At 41.0% G+C, this 23,276-nt stretch overlaps 1 protein-coding gene across 8 annotated transcripts in view; it reads left to right on the top strand.

Moving 5' to 3' along the window:
- Ca5b (carbonic anhydrase 5B) overlaps positions 1-23,276 on the top strand; it is a 67,200-nt gene that overhangs the window by 18,895 nt on the left and 25,029 nt on the right. For 5 of the 8 annotated variants that reach the window (XM_070040823.1, XM_070040821.1, XM_070040822.1 and 2 more), the window contains one exon: positions 1,306-4,522. The exons of 1 other annotated variant lie outside the window; for it this stretch is intronic. In XM_070040823.1, coding sequence (XP_069896924.1) covers positions 1,658-2,758 — 1,101 coding nt within the window. In that variant the 5' untranslated portion in view covers positions 1,306-1,657 and the 3' untranslated portion in view covers positions 2,759-4,522. Of the gene's footprint in view, positions 1-1,305; positions 4,523-19,632; positions 19,715-23,276 lie in introns of those variants that run through there. 2 more of the 8 variants (XM_070040827.1, XM_070040829.1) reach the window with 2 other exon arrangements.

Raw genomic sequence — 23,276 nt, 5'->3', positions numbered from 1 at the left:
AAAAAGCTTCTGCACAACAAAAGAAACAACAGAGTGAAGATAGACTACAGAATGAGAGAAAATCTTTACCAGCTACTCATCCATCCAACAGGGCAGTAATATCCAGAATATATAACGAACTCAAGAAAATTAAACACCAAAACATCAAGTTTACCAACACATTGATTTACCAGTACATGGCATTTTTACAGTTCATTTACTTACATCCACATGTAGGTCATCAGAAGGCTGTGGTTTGCCACAGACCCTTTAACTGCAAACTAGAATGATATCCAGGGGCTACTATTGCCAAAAAGGATGTGGATTTCTGATAGACATTGGAAAGAAAAATACCTACTAAGAAGTTTATACTCAGTGGCATTAGACTGTTCACTGTGGTGCCATTACTGTATTAAAAGATACCTCAGATATGTATGAAAAGTCACTTCTGTCATGAAATCTGTCTTAAGAGGAAGATTACACCATAGGAATATGTTTTTTTTTTCAAAAATCACATACATGGGAATCATTCCTTATTAGAACTGGCCAAAAACCAACTCCATCACAAAGCAGAGAATGTTGAGGATCTCATTCCCCTCCATTGCTGACTGATCCAACCCCCACCCCATCTCCCCCAAAACTCTAGGTCCCTCTGAACTCAGACCCTGCCTTGCTTCCTAAAGCTCTGTTACATGTCTTCCACCATTCCGCTTTCTACTTCAAATCTAGACTGAATCTCTTGCCCCATCTTGCCTGTGTTGCAGGCTTCAGCACTCTTACATTTGTAACGTTCAGGACAGCCCTTGTCCCCATCATTTTGAAGGGAATGTTCTCAAGAAAAGATTATGACCACACCTTGAACAGATCTCCAAATAGGAGTACTCCAGTTCCCCTGCAGACTTTGGATACTTTTGGTTTTGATGTTATGCATTTTCAACTGTTAGCAGAAAATGTGCCTCACTCTACTGCAAGAAATGAGAGTAATGTCATTAATATTGGGAAAGGTAACCATCCACCATCTGTATGTGAATTTATGAAGGCTGGAAATTATACAAGAGTCCATGTAAAAGTCAACAGCACCAGTGCTAAATGTAAATCCTGGATGACTTTTTTCATTTCCTTAACAGCTAAATTGCAAACTGTCACATTACCATCCATCCTACAAGAATGAGACGCATCCATCACTTTTACTGAAAAGAGTAAATTCGTTATTTGTTTTCCCATAAAAGAGCAGCCAAGTGTATTTTGCTCAATTTTACAATGATGAACAAAAGCCCCCTCTGTCAATAGCTTTCTGCAAAAGTTCTCATATTTTCTCCCTTTCAGTGTCTGATACAAAAGTAGAGGCAAGTGCCAGGCCCCTCGGCCAGGAGCTAAGTGTGTGAGACCAGCAATGGGAAAGGAAGAAGCTGGAGCTGTCCTTGTCATCCAGGTAGCTTGAGGCCCCCCCTCTCCCCCGTGGCTGCCACTGTGCCTCGTGCTGTGTCTTTCTGACCCTGTACAGGTCCCTGGCCCATGCAGTACCCTGAGAACAATGGGTCACCTGTGCCACCTGCTTTTTGTACTCCCCTGAGGCCAACTATCCTAGAAACCTGGACGATCCTCTTCTAGCAGTCCACTGAGATCGAGAACAAGATCCCCCACTTGAGGTCTCCGGACCCCCTAGCTCAGTGCTCTCATGGGTAGCTACCTGAGCAGTTATCTGAGCCCAAGTAAGGACGCCGTGCAGCCCCGGGCCTCTAAAACCCGCTCTCGGAGGCCTAAGCGCGCCCCTCGCAGCACTTTCCTGGCCACCTTCCAGGGTACCTACCTAGGCAAGTACCTAAGCAGCTACCTGCGCACACGCAAGGCCATGCTGCAGCCCTCAGCCCAGAAGCACAACTCTGTGAAGCTCAGCCCCGCCCGCCGTGGGGAGCTCATCAGCAACTACTTGGACAGGTGCCTGAGCACCTACCTGGCTACACGCAAGACCACCATGCGGCCCTTCATCCAGAAGTATCACTCTCTGAGGCCTAAGCGCCTATGTCGCAATGCAATCATGAATAGCTCCATAGGCATTTACCTGGACAGGTGCCTGAGTACCTACCTGGCTACACGCAAAGCCACCGTTCAACGCTTTGTCCAGAAGCACCATTCTGTGAGGCCCGTGAATGCCCACAGGTACACAGGTCTCAGGGTGCGCACCCCAAGTGTGCTGCCTGACCCTGACCGCAACAGAGGCCCAAGGGCGCTCGCCACACCTGCCCCAAGCCGCTTTCCTCGCAAGCTGTCTCTGTGGCTCCCAGTGAGGCCCGACTATCCTGGTGGCGAATACAACCATTACCTGAAGCACAGGATTTGGTCTCCTCAAGTTTCTTCACCGGGCACAGAGCCCGATGAGAGGCCAGATCCATCTCCGAGTGTGTCACATCAGCCACCCTCCCCACAAGGAGAGGCTGGATGCCAGTTCCAAGGAGAGCCAATGCAACAGGGCCCAAGGAAGTTGAACAACCCTCCTTGGTTTGAGGTTCTATACCCCAAGAGAAGTGGGCAGAGTCCTGCACCTCGACCATCTGCCTTCACACCTGTCATCAGACAAGGAGTGGCCCAACCCTTTAGGCCCAGGCCAGGGCCACTGAATAGAAATATGGATGCCACCAAGATGACGGAGAGGGAGAGCTGTAGCTTTCCATCAGCCTGCCCGGCCTGCTGCCCAACCTGCTCAGGACTGGGTTTCATAGCCTCAGCTGGAGAATTGCAAGCGAATACTGAGCCTTCCACCAGCCACCAAGCCTCCTGACCGTCCCAGCAGCCCATTGGGACCATTTGTCCCGGAGCATATCCACCCCGCTGGTCCCTTGGCTCCTCAGAGGCAGGGCCCTGCCTCCTGAAGCCACAGCCTTTGCACCCCACTTACCCCTGCTCTACCCCCACAGAAGCCAGAGACTTCCCATCCCTTCAGTTGATAAGTCTGCCACTCCCAGATCACCCCTCCTTACCCTGCAGAGCCCACAGTTAAGAGACTTGCCAGGCCTCTCCCCTGCCAACCCAACTTAGATAGGTGGGCTCCCCGCAAAAGGCCCAGTTTGTGTAGTTAAATATTTGATCATATTTTATATAATAATAGTAATAATAATAAAGACAGGAAGTTTCATTACCCTAGACAACGCCTTATTTTTTTCTTGCAAACACTAGTCTACATCATGATTTCGCCAGTTGGCGCTGTTGACATTTGGGACCAGAACATTTTTCGTGGTTGGAGCCTTTTCTGAGCAATAGAGGGCATAAGCAGCATTCTTGGCCTGTGACCAGTGGATGCTAATAGCACAACCCCAGTTGTAACTATTAATAGTGTCTCCAGGCATTGCAGATATATCCCCATAGTACAACATCACCCTTTGATGATTACCACTGAACTAGAGCTGCATCCACTTACAAAAGAAACAGAAGCGAAATCTTAAAAATACACTTTTGAAAGAAAAGATTACAAACGTGTAGTGCAATGCCCTTTCTACAAAATATTATTTAATAAAATTATTTAATTCATATCTATATTTTATACCTACATTTATATACTACTAGAATTGTTCTGACATGTATTTTCAATTAAATATAAATTAATAAAGTTAACTGAAATTATTTTGAAATACTGATGTTCGTACTGGCAATATTTTACTAAGTTCAATACAATTAATATTATTTCTTTATATAAACTATATAAAAACAAATATAAAAGTGTTTCTGGCATAACAGAAAGCCAACAACAGCCAGGTATAGGGTCGTTTCATACTTTGTTTGTTACATCTACAATCTGTGCATATTGTTCAAACATAATTTTCATGGGTTTTTTTGGTCCATTAGGGAGTGAGGATATAGCTGTTCAACAAAGTAAAGTCCCTTTTCTCGTGGTACTTGCTTTCAAACAGGGTGGAGACTGACGATAAGTAATTAAATAAATACACTGGGGAGACGGGGATGCCAAGTGCTGTAAAAGAAAAAGTAGGCCTGGGAGTGTAGCTCAGTAGTAGAATGCTTGCCTAGCATATCTGAAGCTGGAGGTTCCATCCCTGAACTAGGAAAACAAACACCTATCTTCAAGATACAGCATTGCAGTGTAAATGAAGCGTAAGAAGCCGCTTGGACTGGACTGCATTGGTGGAAGTACTTTGGGCATTATAAATGGGACTCTCCTGAGCCTTGGACCACATTGTTTGTCTCTTTGGTCTGCCCTCTAAATGCTATACCTCATTCCAGTCATGGATAAAGCTCTCTCCATTGTTACATGTTCCCTGGGCAGAGTCAGGCCCGTGTAAGAAAACCTTGTACCTCTTTTGTTTGTTTTCAAACTTCTTACCAAAAAAATGTGTGTTTTACAATCATATATTTTGTGACTCTAAATAAGAGCTGATGATCATACGTTTATTTTGGCTTTGTATTGCTTTTTTTAAGTAGTTTAACTGTATAGCTTTATAGACTTTTCAAAACAATTCATTCTTGGAAATATTGTCTTGTTTATTCAATGTATGTTTTTGTGAACATTCATCCCAAAGTTCCTTTCCACAGACTTATATTTCACTTGTCAATTAATCAAATAAAAATGGTACAATAATGTTATTATACTTCTTCCTCTTCCCTGGGGGTAAGAACCTAAAGATTTCTTTCTAACCAATTCTGTTTGGAAAAGGAAATGGATAAGTTGCCATCCTATCCAAGAGATCAACGTGAACATGCAGTGATGTCTTGTGGATATAATGACCCCTGACACCTGTACACTGAAGTTTTCCAAAGAAGCCACATTTATAGTCAAGAACTTTCAGATTACTTCACCTTTGCTGATGGGAACATTGTGAACTTGTGAAGAAATAGAAATGACATAGATCAAGAACCATAAGTTATATTGGGCAAACTTTAGTACCTTCTTTGCCCACACACAAACCTTTTTTGAGACAGGGTCTCAATGGTTAGCTGAGGCTAACCTGGAACTTGCCTCAGCTTCCAGAGTGTTGGCATTATAATTGTGTGCCAACACACACATTAGTCCCTGATTTTGGTGATACTTGGGGCTGCAGGGGAGGGGGGAGGTGTTGAGGTCAGGTCCTCACACTTTCTAGGCTAGCACAACACTGTGTTTCCAGCCCTGTTTTTCATCAGTTATTTTTGGATCGAGTCTTACTTCACAACCAGTGTCCACCTGAGCTTCTATTCCCTACTTCAGGCTTCCAGTCATCTCTGGGTTCACATAAACAGCTTCCCTTCCATGGAGACAGTCTGACAGATTTTTCTCCTCAGGCTGTCAGATACAATGATCCTAAATTTGAACATTTTGTGTAGCTTGGAATGGTAGACATGTACTCCTACATCCAGCAATGAATCCAGAACTTTTCTGCCTGTGTAGGCTCCAAGCTGCCATCTTCCTGTTTTTAGTATCATAAGCAGCTAAGATGACAGATGTGACTCAATACCTAGAAGAGTCAGGAAAGCCCACAAGATTCCATCTCAATGGAGGGAAGCTGCACAGAGTGTTGTGTGCCTGTGATCCCAGCAATCATGCCCATATTTCCATGCTCTGAGAATAGACACAAGACATGGGACAAAGGGCTTCTAGATTTCATGTGGCTTATTCAAAGTCTTTGTTTAAAGGGGGGTGGGTCACTCTAATCCCTGCTGTGATTTGAACTTAATGGTCTCTGAACAAAGAGCACCCTCTTTAATTTTATCACTTGCTAATCAGCTGCAGGATCATCAGGAAGACCATCATACTGTTTGTCCACCTGCAAGACAGAAGAGTTCTCTGGGCCCTGGGACGTGAGGACAAGGTACAAGTCTGTCCTGTGCTGTGAGCTCCCAAACGGTAGCCCATTGGCACTCAGTGATTGTGAATGAATGAATGGAAGGAATAAGGCTAACATTCTATTGTTTATAAAAGTTTTCTCTGAAATACCTCATGAGAATCCAGTTGAACAGAGGCTACAGTAAGAAACGTGAGACGGAAGAAAGAAAAAGTACTAACAGTTCCCTTACCCAGGAACAAATATTTAGACTAATTATAGCACAAAACCAAAGAAACCTGAATATACTGTAGAGACCTATAGATATGGGGAAAGGAAAATGGTATTACAAAAGGAAGTAACATGAAGAATTATTGTAAAGGTTTAGTAGTTTAATTAAGGAATCAGAGGATACCAACTGGCTTCCTTCTATATATAGACTGTGTACAACTAGTGTGACTTCCTGATCTTCCAGATGAATCTTCCTAAGATTTGCACAAAACATGTTTTGATGTAACAAATTCCAATGCTGTTAGCACAATTAAATTTCTACAATTCCAAGATGCTTAATGGCTTCTTGAAATCACTAGTTAAGAAAAAAAAATGGTTCCTTCTCACTGCTTGTGTGTTGGAAGCCCTAGTCTGATGCTAATTTATAAGCAGTTCTGCTGCCGTTTCTCTTCAATGGAGCCAGATGTGCCAATGGTTTCCCAGAAGTATAAGAATCCAGCCGTTGGTTCTAGAGATCAGGATTCAATGGTGGAAGCTGGATTGCTGTTTAATAGGCACAAGGCCATTAATCCCCTGTGCACAGATGAACATGTTACTCATTTTAGATCTCAGAATTCATCCTTAAATAAGCAGAGTAAAAATCCCATCACATGTCCATCACCATCTAAATGAGAAAGATTGAAAGAGATAGGGTTACATACACTTCTCTTTAACAGAAAGTAGTCAATTATCTGATGCCAATGTATGAATCAACTTGGTAGATAAATTACCCACTTTGCCTGGGAAATAGATGCAACTTTAGATTCTAGAGTCTGTAGAAACTACTTCCAAGGTTTCTAAAATTCCTTTGTAGTCACTGTTGTAGATTTGATGTATTTCTGTAAATACTTGAAAGCACCTTGTTTCTGTGTTTAATCCAAGTCCTAAAAATCTCCAGTAGCACGACCTATAAAAACCAGAGCTTTCTAAAGGAGATTGAATGCTGTTGAAAAAGATTATTTGCATCTCTGAAAATGAAGGAAGAGAACCTGTTGAGGATGCTATTTGAGGGAATATGGGGGCAGCGAGTATGGTAGAAAGGGTGAGATTGATTGGAATACAGTATACATGTGTTGCCATATAACAGTGAAATATCTGCCACCTTGTATAATATAAGCTAATAGAAAGATCCTTCTATCCATCAAGTTTTCTCATTCATCTTGTGTTCTACTTCTAAGAAAAATGAACAGATTACAGCAAGACCATTTGATGCCATGAGGTGCAGCTGGGTGCAATACTGCATGGCTGTATTTACAGTTACTTGGGAGGTTGAAGTGGGAGGATCACATGAGCCCAGGATTCCAGGACCAGCCTGAGTAGCATAGAAAGATTCCATATCACACACAAATAAATACATTTATTGATAATTTCAAGGAAATTTCATATTTAGAATATATAATTTCTACCTACACTCGTTTCTTCGGTCTGAGTCCTGTGAAGTCACATGAATCTCTACCCTTAAGAGGTTGGTGTAATACTCAAAATTCTTGATCAGTTTTGAACAAGAAGTCCCCCATTTGCATCTTGCACTGGGCTATGTAAACTAAAAAGCTTATTCCATTTCTACAAAGAGAATCAAAATGAGAATTCCATACTGTTCAATAATATACCATACATTTGAGGGTTTTTTCCTGTATCCTTCAAAGTGTCTCACATCACAAATTTCATTCAGTAGTAAAATTGATGGATGGTTAGCTTTTAGTGGAATAAAAAGTTCAGTGCACTCTAAGGAATGTGTCATTATAGCCTAAAATTTCAAAGACAAGCCAGGTGCCAGTGGCTCACACCTATAATCCTAGCTACTCAGGAGGCTGAGATCTGAGGATCATGGTTCAAAGCCATCCCAGGCAGAAAAGTCCGTGAGACTCACCTCCAATGAACCACCACAAAAAGCCAGAAGTGGTCGTGTGGCTCAAGTGGTAGAGCTCTAGCCTTGAGGACAAAGAGGCTAAAGGACAACATCCAGCCCCTGAGTTCAAGCCCCAGGACTGGCAAAAAAAAAAATTCAAATACACAAAGTAATTTGTTGTGGAAATTATTTTTACATCCTATTCCCTTGTAAGCCACACTGAGTTCCTTTAGGATCAGAAACCGTGGTATTCTGTAGTGGTCAACAAGATTTTCTGAAAGGGCCAGATGGTAACAATGGCAGCCACTAAAAGCATGTGGCATCTGCATTTCTAGCAGGAAAGTAGACAGGATACACTAGCTACATAAATTTCTAAACCAGTATTTCAATAAAAACCTCATATGGAGACTAAAATTGGAAATTCAGGTAACAAGTATCACAAACCTTTTTAATTTTAAAATCATTTAAAATCTATTAACTTGTTATCTTAGGATCCATATAAAAGCAGGCATCAGATTGGATTTGGCCATCACACTGAGATTTGCTGGCTCCTGGTCCTGAATGTCACTTCGCTCCAGAGGCTGACTGTGTAGCCGAGAATGAATGAAGATGGTTATGTTCACTCACACCATTGCCTTTGGCTGCCCTGACAGCTCTCTCTGCCTTACCTCCTGATGGCATCTGGAACATGTGGTGGAACCTGCCTGTCACTTCCGGCCACTACATCATCCAGGCCAGTCGAATACACTGCCCTCCTCCCTCCAACATGCAGCTGTTCTGCCCAAATGGATACTGAGTGGCAGCCCTTTGCCCTCTGTCCTGCATGCCTACCTTCCCCCCTGTTCAGTCTCCCCCATTTATAGGCGGGAGAAGGAGTTGGGGTTCAGACAGATAAGAAAGGCCTAGCCTTGCCTTGGCCAGAGCCTTCTGTGGTTGCCGCTTGCTTTTAGTGGTCCTGGGTGGCAGGCATCCAGATGCGTTGCATTCAGAGTGCTCCTGTGGAACCTTTGGAGACCCCTCCAGGTACCTCTAGCCTGTATCATCTTCCATGCTCCCTAGGCTCTGCCTCCAGCAGTACAGCTCCAACCTTGCTCTACTACCCAGCTTGTCCTGTGCTTAGTTCTCAGCCCAACAGGCAGCAACTCCATATCTGTGAGTTGAGGAGCATCCAGCCACGTTGCTCTGTCTTTCGTCTTACAACTCCACCTTCCATGAACAGCTCCAACTTGATATTCTTTTTCTTCAACAATCAAGGTTGTGTTGCAGGTATTTGCCATCTATAAAGGCATCCTCAGGAGACAAATGAGCTCTGTATGATTGGTGATGACTAAATTTAATTGGTGGATCTCTCAATTAGGACCACATCAAAAGTTAGATGAAATCTGGTGCCCATGGCTCACCCCTATAATCCTAGCCTCTCAGGAAGCTGAGTTCTGAGGGCCATGGTTCAAAGCCAGTCTGGGCAGGAAAGTCCATGAGACTCATCTAATCAACCAGAAAAAAAGTGTCAGAAGTAGAGCTGTGGCGCAGGTGGTAAAGTGCCAGCTTTGAACAAAAAAGCCAAGGGACAGTTCCCAGTCCCTGAGTTCAAGCCTCGGTACTGGCACACACAAAAATATTCAAAACAAATATAAGGTACTGAGAATTGGGACTTCCACATACAAACTGCAAGGGGACATAATTCAGATCACAACATGCACCCTTTAGAATGTACCCTGCCCATATTGCCACCCAAAGACCTCTGAAAGATTTTTTTTGGTGCTGGTTCTGGGGCTTGAACTCCAGATCTGGACACTCCCTGTGCTATGTTGCTCAAAGCCAGAACGCTACCACTAGAGCCACAGATCCACTTCTGGCTTTTTTGGTGAGAAATTGGAGTCCCATGGACTTTCTTGCCCCAGCTGGTTTTGAACTGTGATCCTTAGATCTTAGCCTCTTGAGCTGGGTGCTGGTGGTTCATGTCTGTAATCCTAGCTACTCAGGGGGCTGAGATCTGAGGATCAAAGCTTAGGCAGGAAAGTCTATGAGATTCGTACCTCCAGTTAACCACCAGAAAACCAGAAGTGGCACTGTGGCTTAAGTGATAGAGCACTCTTCTTGAGGTTAAGAACTCAGGGACAGTGTCCAATTCGAGCCCCACAATTGACAAAAGGTAAAAAATGAGAGAATCTTAACCTCTAGAGTAGTTAGGATTATAGGCATGAGTCACTAGCTCCTGGCATGAAAGGTAGAAGATTTAAAACTTGACCAAATTGCCAAGCTACTGATGTGTTCCAACTGTCCACGATTCTCAAAAGGGAGCCCTTCTGCAAAGATTTTCAATCCCATCTTGCCTTGTGTGGTTGGATCCCTTTCCCATGGGAAAAGGCTGTGCATGGAGGAATGCAGATGGCAGTCCATGTGACATCCAGCTTGTACTTGATATGCATCTTAAATACATCCTGCTTCATTGAATAGCCCCCAGTACTCATCCCCATGACAGCAGTATTGCTGGACTCATGCAGTCTGGCAGCAAGAGCAACACATCCCCCAACATAGAGCATCCTGCCAAGAGCCAGCATCTTGCCTTGAACATTTCCCTCCTTATAGGTTCCTCCTTCTTAATCCACTCTCAGCTTGTACACTATCTCCACAGGTGTTCATAGGGGCTATTTTTCTCAGAGTGATTTTTCTTTTTCCACTACCAGGGATTGAGCCTGCATGAGAGGCAAGTAATCTAGCATATGCACCATTACCCCTCCCCCAGTCCTTTTGCTGTTAAGACAGCATTATCTCAGAGGAAAAAACACAAGGCAAAGAAAGAAAGGCAGGACTAGAGATTTGGCTCAAGTTTTATGTGTCAGCTGTGGGCAAGAAAGTTGAATGAGAGCATGAGGACTTGGTAGGGTAAAGGGAGAGAACAAAAGATAAAAGAATACGCCCTTTCCTTCTAGCTCCCTTAGCCATTCTATGGTCTGATTATGATATCAGAAAAACAATTGAAGTACCATCTAGAAAGTTTAATAATTAACTTTCATTATTTGGGCTAATACTTGAAGCAGCCAGTCTCAGGGCTCCTTTTTTGTGGAAATCTACAGATTAGTTAGGTTTTTTTCCAAACTTTACCTGCTTCATCCTGATTCAGAGTCTCTCTCTCTCTCTCTCTCTCTCTCTCTCTCTCTCTCTCTCTCTCTCTCTCTCTCTCTCTCTCTCTCTCTCTCTCTCTCTCTCTCTCTCTCTCTCTCTCTCTCTCTCTCTCTCTCTCTCTCTCTCTCTCTCTCTCTCTCTCTCTCTCTCTCTCTCTCTCTCTTTTCCTTCTCTCTCCTCCCTCTCCTCTCTCTCCTTTCTCTCGGCTTGAATTCTGGGCCTGGGCACTGTCCTTAGCTCAAGGCTAGCACTCTGACACTAGAGCCACAGTGCCACTTCTGGTTTTGTGGTGGTTTATTGGAGATAAGAATCTCAGGGACTGGCTTTGAACGGTGATCCTCAGATCTCAGTCTCCTGAGTTGCTAGGATTGTAGGCATGAGCCACCAGCACCTGGCCAGTGTTAAAATCACTCGCTGCAATGGATGAGTAGAAGGCCTGGGCTTTCCCAGCCTGGATAACTCTGGAACCCTATCTCAACCACGCTGAGCCTCTCTGCATCTCTAGTCCTCAAGGTCCAAATGGAGGTTGAAACAAAACCCAGAGATGCTCCGAGATTTAAGATGATGAGTGGAAAAAACCACCCCAACAATGATGGTGCCAGCAGAAGCCCCAGGGCTCCATGCCAGGGATTTCCTCTCTTAAGCTGCCTCTTCATGAATTCAGTTTCCAAATTCTACCTCATTCCTCTGAAATCATGGAAATGTTAGCTTGGGTCACCCTGATGAGAAACAGGAAATTTGGGTTCTTAAAGTGTGATCTCTTCATAAGAAGATAGCAGCAAGAACATTTTGAGATGTATGATTTCTTTTTCCTTTCAAGGAAGGCTGGCATTCTATTGGAGATGACCGATTATCTTATCTAAATCCACATGAAGAAGTCTTTCCTCATCTTCATTTCTGATGCAAGAGCAAGAAAAACTGTCCCAGAGGGAAAGGCACCCAAATCAGCCCAGCCATCCTAGCAATGTCACTATTAGGTGCAATGGAAATTTCCTAAAAGGAAGAGTTTACTTAACTGCCTCTGAAAAAAGAAAGTCAAATTAGATGAAGTTATCCTGGGAAGGAAAGGTCAGTACACATAGGGATTTAACCGAGTGTTTTACATGCATGAAATGGCACAGCCATGTTAGAAATAAATCTGTTTCTTTTTGTAAAGCATTCTTTTAGTTTTACATTTCAGAAAAGTATCAAATGTCTCTTTCTCATTGGCTTTTATTTAGCTATTTACATGACTAAGTTAAAGATAATGTAAATATTGACTTTTAGTATAGATCATTTATTTTAAAAAAAAAGGATGGGGAGCTGGGAAGGTGGCTTAGTGGTAGAGTGCTTGCCTAGCATGCATGAAGCCCTGGGTTCGATTCCTCAGTACCACATACACAGAAAAAGCTGTGGCTCAAGTGGTAGAGTGCTAGCCTTGAGCAAAAGAAGCTCAGGGACAGTGCCCAGCCCCTGAGTTCAAGCCCCAAGACTGGCAAGACAAAAAAACAACAACAACAAAAAGGATGGATGGAGTGAGATTGTGATACATACATGTGCTAATAAAGTTTTTTAAAAAAAAAAAAAAAAGAGGAGAAAATCTTTGAACTGTGATTTCTCAGTTTGTAATGCCAAGAAGTTCCTTCTAGAAAATAGAGAAGCAAAAAGAGAAAAATAGAAAATAACTTATTCCATCAGCATCAATGACAAATATTATTGTTTTCCACATATTTAGGACATACTTTTTTAAACCTATGTTTTCTATTGTGTCTATGTGTATAAATGCAGTTACATTTCTTCTTGAAAACAAAACTTGGTCAAGATTCATTATACTCATAAGCTGACATGTTGATCTGAAACCTCTTTTTACAACTACTTAAAGATAATTTTAAAGGGGCTGGGAAGGTGGCTCAGTGGTAGAGTGCTTGCCTTGCATGCATGAGGCCCTGGGTTCGATTCCTCAGCACCACATAAGCAGAAAAAGCTGGAAATGGTGCTGTGGCTCAAGTGGTAGAGCACTAGCCTTGAGCTGAAGAGCTGAGGGACAGTGCCCAGGCCTAGAGTTCAGGCACCATGACTAGCAAAAAAAAAAAAAAAAAGATAATTTTAAAATGTGATCAGATTTTAAAAACTGGTAGGAGGGGTAAGGGTAAATATGATTGATATATATTTATGTATGGAAATGACCAAACTAAACCCTTTATATAATTAATATACATGAATAAAAAGGTGCATGCATACTCATAGTTTTGTCATCTTCTTACTTTAACTTAATGATATACTTCTGCATTATTAAATATTCTGTAATATAACTAGTAGTGCATTCATTTATGGGTCTACAAATGCTTTTGAGTCACATTTTTTCACCATAATAATCATTGTACATATTTTATAACCTAGCAATTTTTCACAAATCTCTATTAATACATGTTATAAACCTAAATTCAGGGGTCAGAGGTTATGATAAACAGATTTGAATGCATATTTTTTTTCAAAAAGATGTGTCAGCATGCATTTTTTTATAGTACATGGTGTCCATCTTCCAGTATTTTTTACCAGATATTATTGTTCTTCTGATCTCATAGCGTGGCAAAACAAATGGAACAGCAGTATTTAAGTCTTGCATTGATTTTGTACCTCTGTTTCATAGTATAGTTGAACATTTATATATGTTGAATGGTCATGTATATTTTTTATAAATTTTATGAAGATAAAATTGTTTTTATCCCTCTATCCTACCGAAGTATTCATTATTCTCATTTTTGTGCCTGGATGTGTGTGTGTGTGTGTGTGTGTGTGTGTGTGTGTGTGTGTGTGTGTGTGTGTGTGTGTGTGTGTGTGTGTGTGTGTGTGTGTGTGTGTATGTGTGTGTGCGTGTGTGTGTGTGCGTGTGCGTGTGTGTGTGTGTATATGTGTGTACAGACATCATTTGTCAGCTCACTTTTCAATTTTAAAAATATTTTTGTTAGTATGTATTAGTTGTAAAAGAGGGGTTCAAATTGTGGCATTCTATACATGCAAACAATACAATATACCCCAATCAAATTTATCCCCTCTCTCTCTCCTTTATCCCAATTTTCAATTCATTATATTATCATTCTCTTGCATTTTTTTGAAAGGCAATCCTGTATTTCATGTCATCTATACACTAAAGTTCCTTGCCTTGTCAACATCATAGCTACCCTTTTTTGGGGTACATTCTCACTAGCATACATTAGTTGTAGTGGAGGATTTCCTTGCAACATTTCCACTCATATATGCAATGTTTCCCTATCAATGACACTTCCTCTATCATTCTCTCTTACTTCCATTTTGCTTCTCAACACAACCTCATCATTGAGGATACTTTCGTTATTTCCTTTCATTGTGCTGTTTTTGTTACAAGGTCTTGCTATGGAATCCCAACTGGCCTTGAATTCTTGATTCTCCTGCCTCAGCCTCCAGAGTGCTCAGATTGCAGGTGTGAATAAGGACGCCCAGATTGTTTTTGTTGTTTTGTTTCATTGTGGCACTACCAAAAGAGAGTAATACCTCTTTCCTTATTCTAAAGGAAATGTTTCTACATCACAGAATCTGATGAATCACTGTTAAATATAATGTGTCATATATCCCAGCACTCAGGAAGTTGATGCAAGCTTTCTAATACAAAATCAGCTGAGGCTCCAGAGTGAAAACTTGTCTCTATATACACACATATATGTAAACACACATATTTGTCTTTAGGTCTAGTGTCTGTATATGAGAGAAAGCATGCTACTTGTCTTTCTTTTTTTTTTTTATTTTATTTTATTTGAGAACATACTGTACAGAGGGGTTACAATTACATGGGCAGGATAATGCATACATTTCTTACCAAGCATTGCAGCCTCCTCCTTTGTTTACCCTTCACCTCCCTTCCCAGCCTCCCCCCTCCCCCCCAATCCCAATCCTTCTCCTTCCCCCCCTGCCTCCCCCCCCCCCCGCACCGACGTTGTAAAGCTTGTTTTTGACATGACAACTTGTATTTCTCATTGTTGCAACAGGTCCACCTGTATCCTTAAACGACTTGTTTTTCCCCATCTCCACAAGTTATACTGACATCAAATATAGTGAAAGCAGGGGTTACACTGTGGGGGAGGGACTACTTGTCTTTCTGAGTCTAGCTTATTTCACATAATGTGATCATCTCCAGGTCCATATGTTTCCTGCAAATGACATGTTTTCATTCTTTTCAGTGAATGTACAATATTTCATTGTGTACAGGCACCATATTTTCTTTATCCATTCACCAGTTGATGGGCACCAGACTTCGTTGTTTTAAATAGTGCTATAACAAACATGGTATTTCCATACTATTCTCCATAGTGGCTGTATCTCTATTAGTATGACTTTGGCTCCTTTGTGTATATATTCAGGCCACTAGGATTATATGTGAGAACCCCTGGTACTAGGTAGCCATGAATATTTGAATATGATTTAATTGATCATAAACTGGAGCTTCAAGAAGCCTAAAACTATTCAGAATGAAGTGTCTTGGGTTCTATTACATTTTTTAACCTCCTGGCCAGAAAGAAAAGAATTCAGCTTCTAGCATAAACAAAGACATTTAGGTTTTTCATATTTTTGTCTCTATCCTTATATGTTATGCCAATTTAAGATGAAAATACCTTATAAACCTAGTACATTCAAAAGCCTCATCAAAATTTTATAGGTTAACTAATAGTGTAACCACTATGAACTTTGATTTTTTTCCACAGGCTAACATTGTTTTTACTTCAGGAAAAGTTAATCACTGCTGCTTTAAAATAAAAATTAACTCACACAGACTTGAGTGAATGTAATTTTGCCAACATTATTTTCCTATGGTGAGGATTAAAAAGATGATTTCTTATACAGAGTGCATAAGTATCTTGTCTGTCACATTTTGTGAATAAATACCCATCAATAAGTCAGAATTAGTCACATAGAGTAAATGCAAGACTATACTGAATATTTTGGTATTTCCTCCCAGATATTCAAACATGTACACTGTTTCTGGACCATTATATTGGAGTTTTTCCATGATTTGGTACATAATACATGTTTTTTCTGAGCTAAGATTCTCACAGCCACACATTGAGGAAGGAGGTAGGATTTTTGATCTTTTAATCACTAATTTGGCTGACTCTTGGAATTTGCACAAATGTGTTTAGCCCTGCCCAAATGAATTTCCTTTGTCAGGCTTTTCGAAGAGATGAAGGGGGCATTAGGCCATGTATGGCTTTGGTTAGATGCTGTTGATCTCATAACAGAACATTGAATAATTATTTTACTCCTGGTTGACACATACAACATGAATTATTTAACATCTCAAATTTTCTGGCCTTCTATTTTATTTAATAACAGTGACTCTGAACTATCATGCTTGTAATAATAAATACTTTTGAAGGACTTTAAATTACTTCATACAGGGTTTCTATCAATACAAATGACAGATGTCCAATAGAGTCTGTCCTGTAGCCAGTCACCTATTCTTGACAGGCATTGTTAATCCATAGGACTTTTTTCTTTTTTTTTTGTATATATTTTTACTGTAAAAATACTGTACAGAGGGGTTACAGTTAAATGAGTAAGGTAATGAGTACATTTCCTATTGAGCGTTGTTAACCTCCTCCTTTGTTTTTTCCCCACCTCTCCAACTCCGCTGCCCCTACGAAGTTGTAAAGTTCGTTTTCTACATAGTGTCTTATACATCTCATTGTTACATTGGGTCAACCTACATAGAACTTTTTTCTTCTGAGCCTAGATTCAGCCACAGAATTTCACAAGAATGTCTATTCCAGTAGCTAATATACATGGTTCAGAGTTGAGATTCAGATTGAAACTTACTTGCCATCCTGAGAAATAGTGATCTAAATGCTGCACTGAAGTAAGCCAGTGTGTGCTGCTCTACAACTTGTGTACCCAGTTAAACAAGGAAATTTGTAGAGTTTGTAGAACTGATTTAATGCAGTGTGCTTTGTGATAGAAACCACAGTTTACTCTGAAGGGAACTATGTGTAATTCTTTGGGACATTTATTTCTTGCTTACAGTATCCTCATGAGGATTTAGGACTTTTTCTTGGTAATAAAAAAAAACTAGCCATCTCAAAAATCATTCAAACATGTCCTTGGGTTGTTTTGTTGTTGTTGTTGTTTTTAAATATGGTCATTCTAATGGGGGTGAGGTAGAATCTCAATGATGTTTTGACTTGCATTTACTTTATGGCCAGACATGTTTAGCATTTCTTCTTGTGCCCATTGGCCATTTTTACTTCTTCTGAGAAGATTCTATTTCACTCATTAGCCCATTTATTAATTGGGTTGTTGTGGTTTTTCTTTCTTTTTCTTTTTTCTTTTTCTTTTTTCTTTTTTTTTTTTTTTTTTTTTTGGTTTGGTGGTGGGACTTGAACTCAGAGCCTGGGTGCTGTCTCTGAGATTTTCTGCTCAAGGTTAGCACTCTACCACTTGAGCCACAGTGCCACTTCTGACTTTTGCTGTTTTTGTGGTACTGAGGAATCAAACCCAGGATTTCGTGCATGCAAGGCAAGCGCTCTAGCACTGAGCCACATTCCCAGCCAGGTTGTTGGTCTTTGAGGATCTTTTGAGGGTTTAATTTTTTAAGTTCTCTGTGAAATTCCTTTGTGTAGATACCTAAAGATAATTTCAAAAAATCAATCAAACCAAGTCTTGTCCTTTATTTATGAGAACTAAAAATAACTTATAATGATTGTCTTTTCTCCTGCTATCGACACATTAAAGTCAAATCTCTGGCTCACCATTTACCAGGGTATTTTCCTCTTGGTTCAGAAAGAGAAAGTTCAGGTTTGCTTACTTAAGTACTTATCACTAACTATATCTTATTACTAATGGCTTTATTTTCTCTTTAAAAAGTCTTCTTTCCTAGATTCCTTTGGGTTTTTTTTGTAAGCTCCTGAAATCATTTGTAAAAGATCAGTTATATGTTAACTACATTAAGATGAACACTGTAACGTATTCAAGCCGTATCTGGTCCCATTTCATGTTTGTTTATTGTACGGGGAAGAAATGACTTACATTTGAAACATCTTATTTAAATAAGGCAGAGTCAAGGTCGGAGTGAACTGAATAAAAACATTTTGTTGAAAATTATTTTCTCTGTGTTCCTTCTAGCTCAACTATGTTGCCAGTGTTTCCAAGGGAAAGATGAATAGGTAAAAGAGAATGAAAGTATGATCCTCAGCAGGAAAGGGGAGGGCCAATTGTGGGGGTAAATGAGTATGAATATAATCGAAGTAGCTAATTTGCATGCATGAAAACAGAACTGTGAAATCTGTTGAAATTGTTTTAACGATAGAAGAAGGAGATAAAGGAGTGTGAAAGAGGTGGATTAGTTTTATCAGGATACATTATATGTATGGGAATGTTACAATGAAAAATTCTACCACAAACATATGCTAATAAAAATTGTAAAATATATGAATGTAAAATTGTTATTGCTGTCCTATGAAGAATTATATGCAGAAAATCTTGATGCTTACAAAGTGGAGGAGACTTTTTTTATTCATGTTAAACAGCATACATACAAGAAAGATTTTATAAAGGATTATAAAAATGCCTAACAGTGGCTGACCCAAAATACCCCATTAATGACACCAAGACCTGTGATTACCAAGCCTTTTCTAACCTATCAACTCCCTTACCACACTTTTACTTTCTCATCGTTTTGTTTTGTTAAAACCCAAGTTGTGGCCTGTCTTTTTTTTTTTCCACTCAAATGGCTAAAGGAGAGTGCTTTTCTCCCAGAAGTCTCTATTCCAAGATTTCTGGATGTATAATCTGTGTGTGTGTGTGTGCAGAGTTGTTAATGGGAACAAGAACAGAGTATTCTCAGAGCATAATCAGAATCAGTGTAAGTGGGGTGATGTTGAGACATGTCTTATCAAGAGGGTACTGGGTTTCTAGAAAAACTCACCTGGAAGAGACAACAGGCAACAGAGGATTCTACTTACTCCACACAGTTGCCTAGCTTTTAGGATCGGCTAAAAAAAAACCATTCTGGTTTTAAAAAATATGAAAACTGGCTGGAAGACACATGGACCCGCAATTCAAGTTCAAAGGATGTTTAGAAGCTTGAGTAAATTGGATTAAAAAAATACATTCATTATTTGTTTCCGGATTGAGTCACCTGTACCTACCACAAATCACTCTGTTTGGAGACAGGAGAAACCTTAGGAAAGTCACTTTTTGGCGGTACAGATTTTTGAACTCAGGGCTTTCTGCTAACCAGGCAGGAGCTCTATCACGTTAGCCATGCCCCTGCTCCTTTTAGCTTTAATTTTCCAATTGGGTTTCCCATTTTGCTCGAGTGGACCAGTTTGTCACGAGCCTGTCCCATCAGCTACCCAGAAAGTGTAAATAGGAAAGTCACTTTTTAGACGAGGCTCCTGGGTTAGCAGTCTTGATTTCACCCCATGAATGTGGCTGGCAGTGGGCAGGGAAAGGGAAGCAGAGTGATGGGCAGAGAAAGGGGGACAGAATGATTTGGCAGTACAGCCCAGAGGCGTGGTGAGGGGCGAAGGGGCGTGGCTGAGGTGGGAAGGGTGTGGCCAGGATTGAAGTTCTGAGACTGCAGTAGAGCCTGCTAATATCTGGTGGGGGGCGTGGCCTCCAGGAAGAGGCAGGTCTCGGGCTTGTGGGGCGTGGCTTTGATTGCCGAGCGCAAGTCCCGGGTCGTGAGAGACTAGCGGGCTGTGAGCTGAGTGAGTACTCGTAAGAAAACCCTCAGGTAAGGATGGTTGCCTAGTGCAGTGGGATCTCCCTATTGGAGCCGGAACGGGCAGTTCCAAAGAAGGCTGCGACTCTCCACGACTCTCCCCTCCTGGTGTCCAAGTCCCAGCAGCTGTTGGGTTTACAAGTATTTCCTGAGTTCCCGGGGAGCGCCCCAGATTAAAGAGGGCCTACTTAAGGACTTCGTATTCTCTGTCCTAGCCCTTTTCCTCTACTACAGTCCTTTGCACTTCACCAGAAAATAGCTGTCCCAGAGAATTTGTGGGGGACACGAGGCCAAGTACTTCAGAGGGCATGTTGCCAGCGGTGAATGAATCTAATCAAGTCCAGCCTGCTCTGAAACAGTTGCAGACCAGGGTAAAGGCTACAAATCTTAAGTTACAGTTCCAGAAACCAAGGCACGCAGTAAGCTGGAACTCACTGAGCACTGCATTGTGCTTCTTCCCCACCCCCATCCCCACGGTGCCAGGAACTGGGGACAGACTCATAGTCACCCCCAAGGTAGGGATCACCATCGCAGCTGTGCCTGTGGAGAAATCTGAGCTTTTTTTTTTCCACTCCCCAAATTCTTCTCCTGGCCCTTTGGTTTTTGTGTCCCATTCTAAGAGCTGAAGAAGAGGAACCCCCCAAATGCAAACTTGTTGGAAGCTGATGTTCTTTGTGGCTTTCATCCTTAAACACATCTGTTTAGTGGCTAGTGGCAAAATATGAATATTAATGTGTGTTCTCCCCTCCCATGTATTTTCCCCTGGGAAAGTTTGAGAGATACCAAGTGTTAATTTTATATGTATATACTTCAGAACTTGTTCTCTCAGCCACTGAAAACCACATTAGTTCTTTCTCCACTTTCTTCACTGATTGATAATGGGAATGATCTCCACACTGCTGTTTAAAAGCCTTTCTTTCAAAATATGGAGAGAAATAACCCTATATTCTTCAGATGGGTCATGGATCTGTTGGAAATGGAGGCCCTTTCAGATTGTTTTGGTTTGGTTTTTGGAGTTTTGTTTTGTTTTGTTTTGTTTTGTTTTGTTTTGTTTTTAGGTCTTCCTTTCTTTTCTCAGATCCTTTAAAATCAGTACCTAGACCAAGACTCACCTTTGCTGAAAGATCAAAAGCAGCAAGGATACCGTTGTGTGTGCCCGCATATTACTGCTCTGTTCTCCCTGAAGCTAGGCAAAAGTCTGTCACCACTCACAACTGGAACAAAATGCAGTTTGAGTGGATTGTGAGTAAACAAGCCACTGTGAGCATTTTTGAAATCTGATGAAAAGAAGAAAATGTATTACTCTCATGGCCACACTGGGGCAGATAGTTGTAGCGCACAGAACAATTATTATACCTGTATTTTGAAATATCTCAGATTGGGATCACACTCCTAGAGAAGAAATGGGTGACAGGAGGAAGCTAAGCTTTCTTATCAAGATAAGGCAACATCATCTCTATTTTAGATTTCAGGGAATTGCAAAAGATCTTCTTTTGGAAAGCAAGAAGCAAGAAAATGAAGGGTCAATCTGATGGGAACCAAGGAATTTCTTTCAATGCAGTTGTAACTTTTAGTCTGAGTACAGTTTGTTTTATTTTGCTATCTGTTTTGCATAGATACAAATAATTTAATGAGGTAGAGTTTAAGCTACTTGTTATAGTAAACACACAGTTTTCAAATGATTCTTTAAGGGGTTTCCAATTTTCTTCTTTTCCACACCTTTCTATGTCTGAAAAACAACAAGTAAGAAACATGTCAGGAAAATCCAAGATTATTTATATATAACAATTTATATATACATTTAAATAATCAGCTATAGCAAAGTGCATAGCATGACAAAGCTTAGTTTCCGGTGGCACACTGAGTCCATTGATATATCTTTATGGACGAACTTAAACATAAGCTATTTTTTAGGAACTATAGTAATGTGTGGTAGTCTATTGTTATATGCTATGTTTAATGCTTAAACTATTATTTATGGTTTCACAGACTTAGCTATGTTGAGTTCAGCAAGAGAGCTATACATAACTAACTCAATAAATCATTTCCTTGAGTTTAACAGAAGAATTAGACCTGAGTATTAAATCCCTCATATATTGTTGTAAGTTTTGTGGCTAGTGATGCCAAATTGAGTTTCTGTCTATTTGGATTTTCCTAGAACCCTCCTTTTCTCCGATATTCCAGGTTCTGTTCCTTTTTTGACTGTTTGCTCCCTCACAATCTCTTAGCATCTTGACGGGGGGGGGGGGCAGGGGTGAGGGAGGGATGGAGGGAGAGGTGGGGGAGGTGTGGATTGTGGGTGTGTGTGATCCACTCCTGGGGCTTGAACTCAGGACTTGAGCACTATCCCTTAGTGGTTTTGGTGGTTAATTGGAGATAAGAGTCTCATGGGCTTTTCTACCCAGGCTGACTTCAAATCACAATCCTCAGATCTCAGCCTCCTGAGTTGCTAAGATTACAGATATAAGTCACAGGCACCTCCCTTGGCATCTTTAATACTTCTTTTGTAGTATACCTGTAACTTATACAGGGAGGGATCTTCCTTTGGTCTTTAACTTTGTGATGGCTCCTGAGCAGGATGGATGCATTACTAACCCTTTCCTTCTGGCTTTCCCACTGGCATTTCAAATCATCTCCTCCCTTGGTTTTCATACCAGTGTCTGTTCCTCATTTTCATTCTACCAACAGCGTTCCAGCTATAAAATCACGATACCTCTACTTCTTCACCAAATATAAAAACCTACTTTTTTCCTTTTCCTTTTCTTTTTTAGGTACTGAGGTTTGAACTCAGGGTCGCATATTTGCTAGGTAGGCAATTAATTACTGGAGTCATGTTCCCAGTCCTTTTTTCACTCTAGTCATTTTATCAGATAGGATTTTAGGGGTTTTGCTTAGGGCCAGCCTCAAACCTTGATCCTCCTATGCAGGCCTCCTGTGTAGTTGGAATCAAAGATGTATACCTACCACCATGCCTTATTTATTTATTGAGATAAGGTCTCACTACCTTTTTTTGCCCAAAGAGGTCTCAAAATATGATCCTACCAATCTTTGCTTCCCAAACAGCTAGGATTATAGGCATGAGTCATTGTGTCCAGAACAATCTCTCCCTAATCCCACCCATTCTCAAAATCAAACTGGCTATCTCTTAAATACAAATACCTTGTCTGTCTCTACTGGCACTGCCAGTTCACTGCTTCATAGTCTTTCACTTGGACTACTGGAATTTCATTTTAAACTCTGCATGACCCCAACCTAACCTGTCTACCCCCAAAACTGTTTCACCCACTGTCTTTACTCTCAGAGTTGATGGCAACTCTAACTTTCCAGTTGCTTAGGCTAAGAATCTTTCAGTAATCCTTAACCCCTTTCTTTCACATCTTATAAGCTATATCTCCAGAACACATCCAGGATCCAAGCACATCTTATCACCTGTACTGTGACCTGCACAGTTTATGTCCCTGGATTATCCTAAAATACCTTCTTCTTTATTATTGCCTCTTGTATACTTGCCGAGGAAATGGGATTTTTTTTCCCTTGCTGGAGATTTAAGCAGGGATCTCACAAGTGCTGTGCA

This window comes from Dipodomys merriami, unplaced genomic scaffold, assembly GCF_024711535.1.
Source record: "Dipodomys merriami isolate MVZ:Mamm:240054 unplaced genomic scaffold, mDipMer1.0.p SCAF_3, whole genome shotgun sequence".
In the NCBI taxonomy this organism is placed as follows: Eukaryota; Metazoa; Chordata; class Mammalia; order Rodentia; family Heteromyidae; genus Dipodomys; species Dipodomys merriami.
Note: the sequence above shows the minus strand (reverse complement) of the source record. Positions and strands in the feature narration are given on the sequence as shown.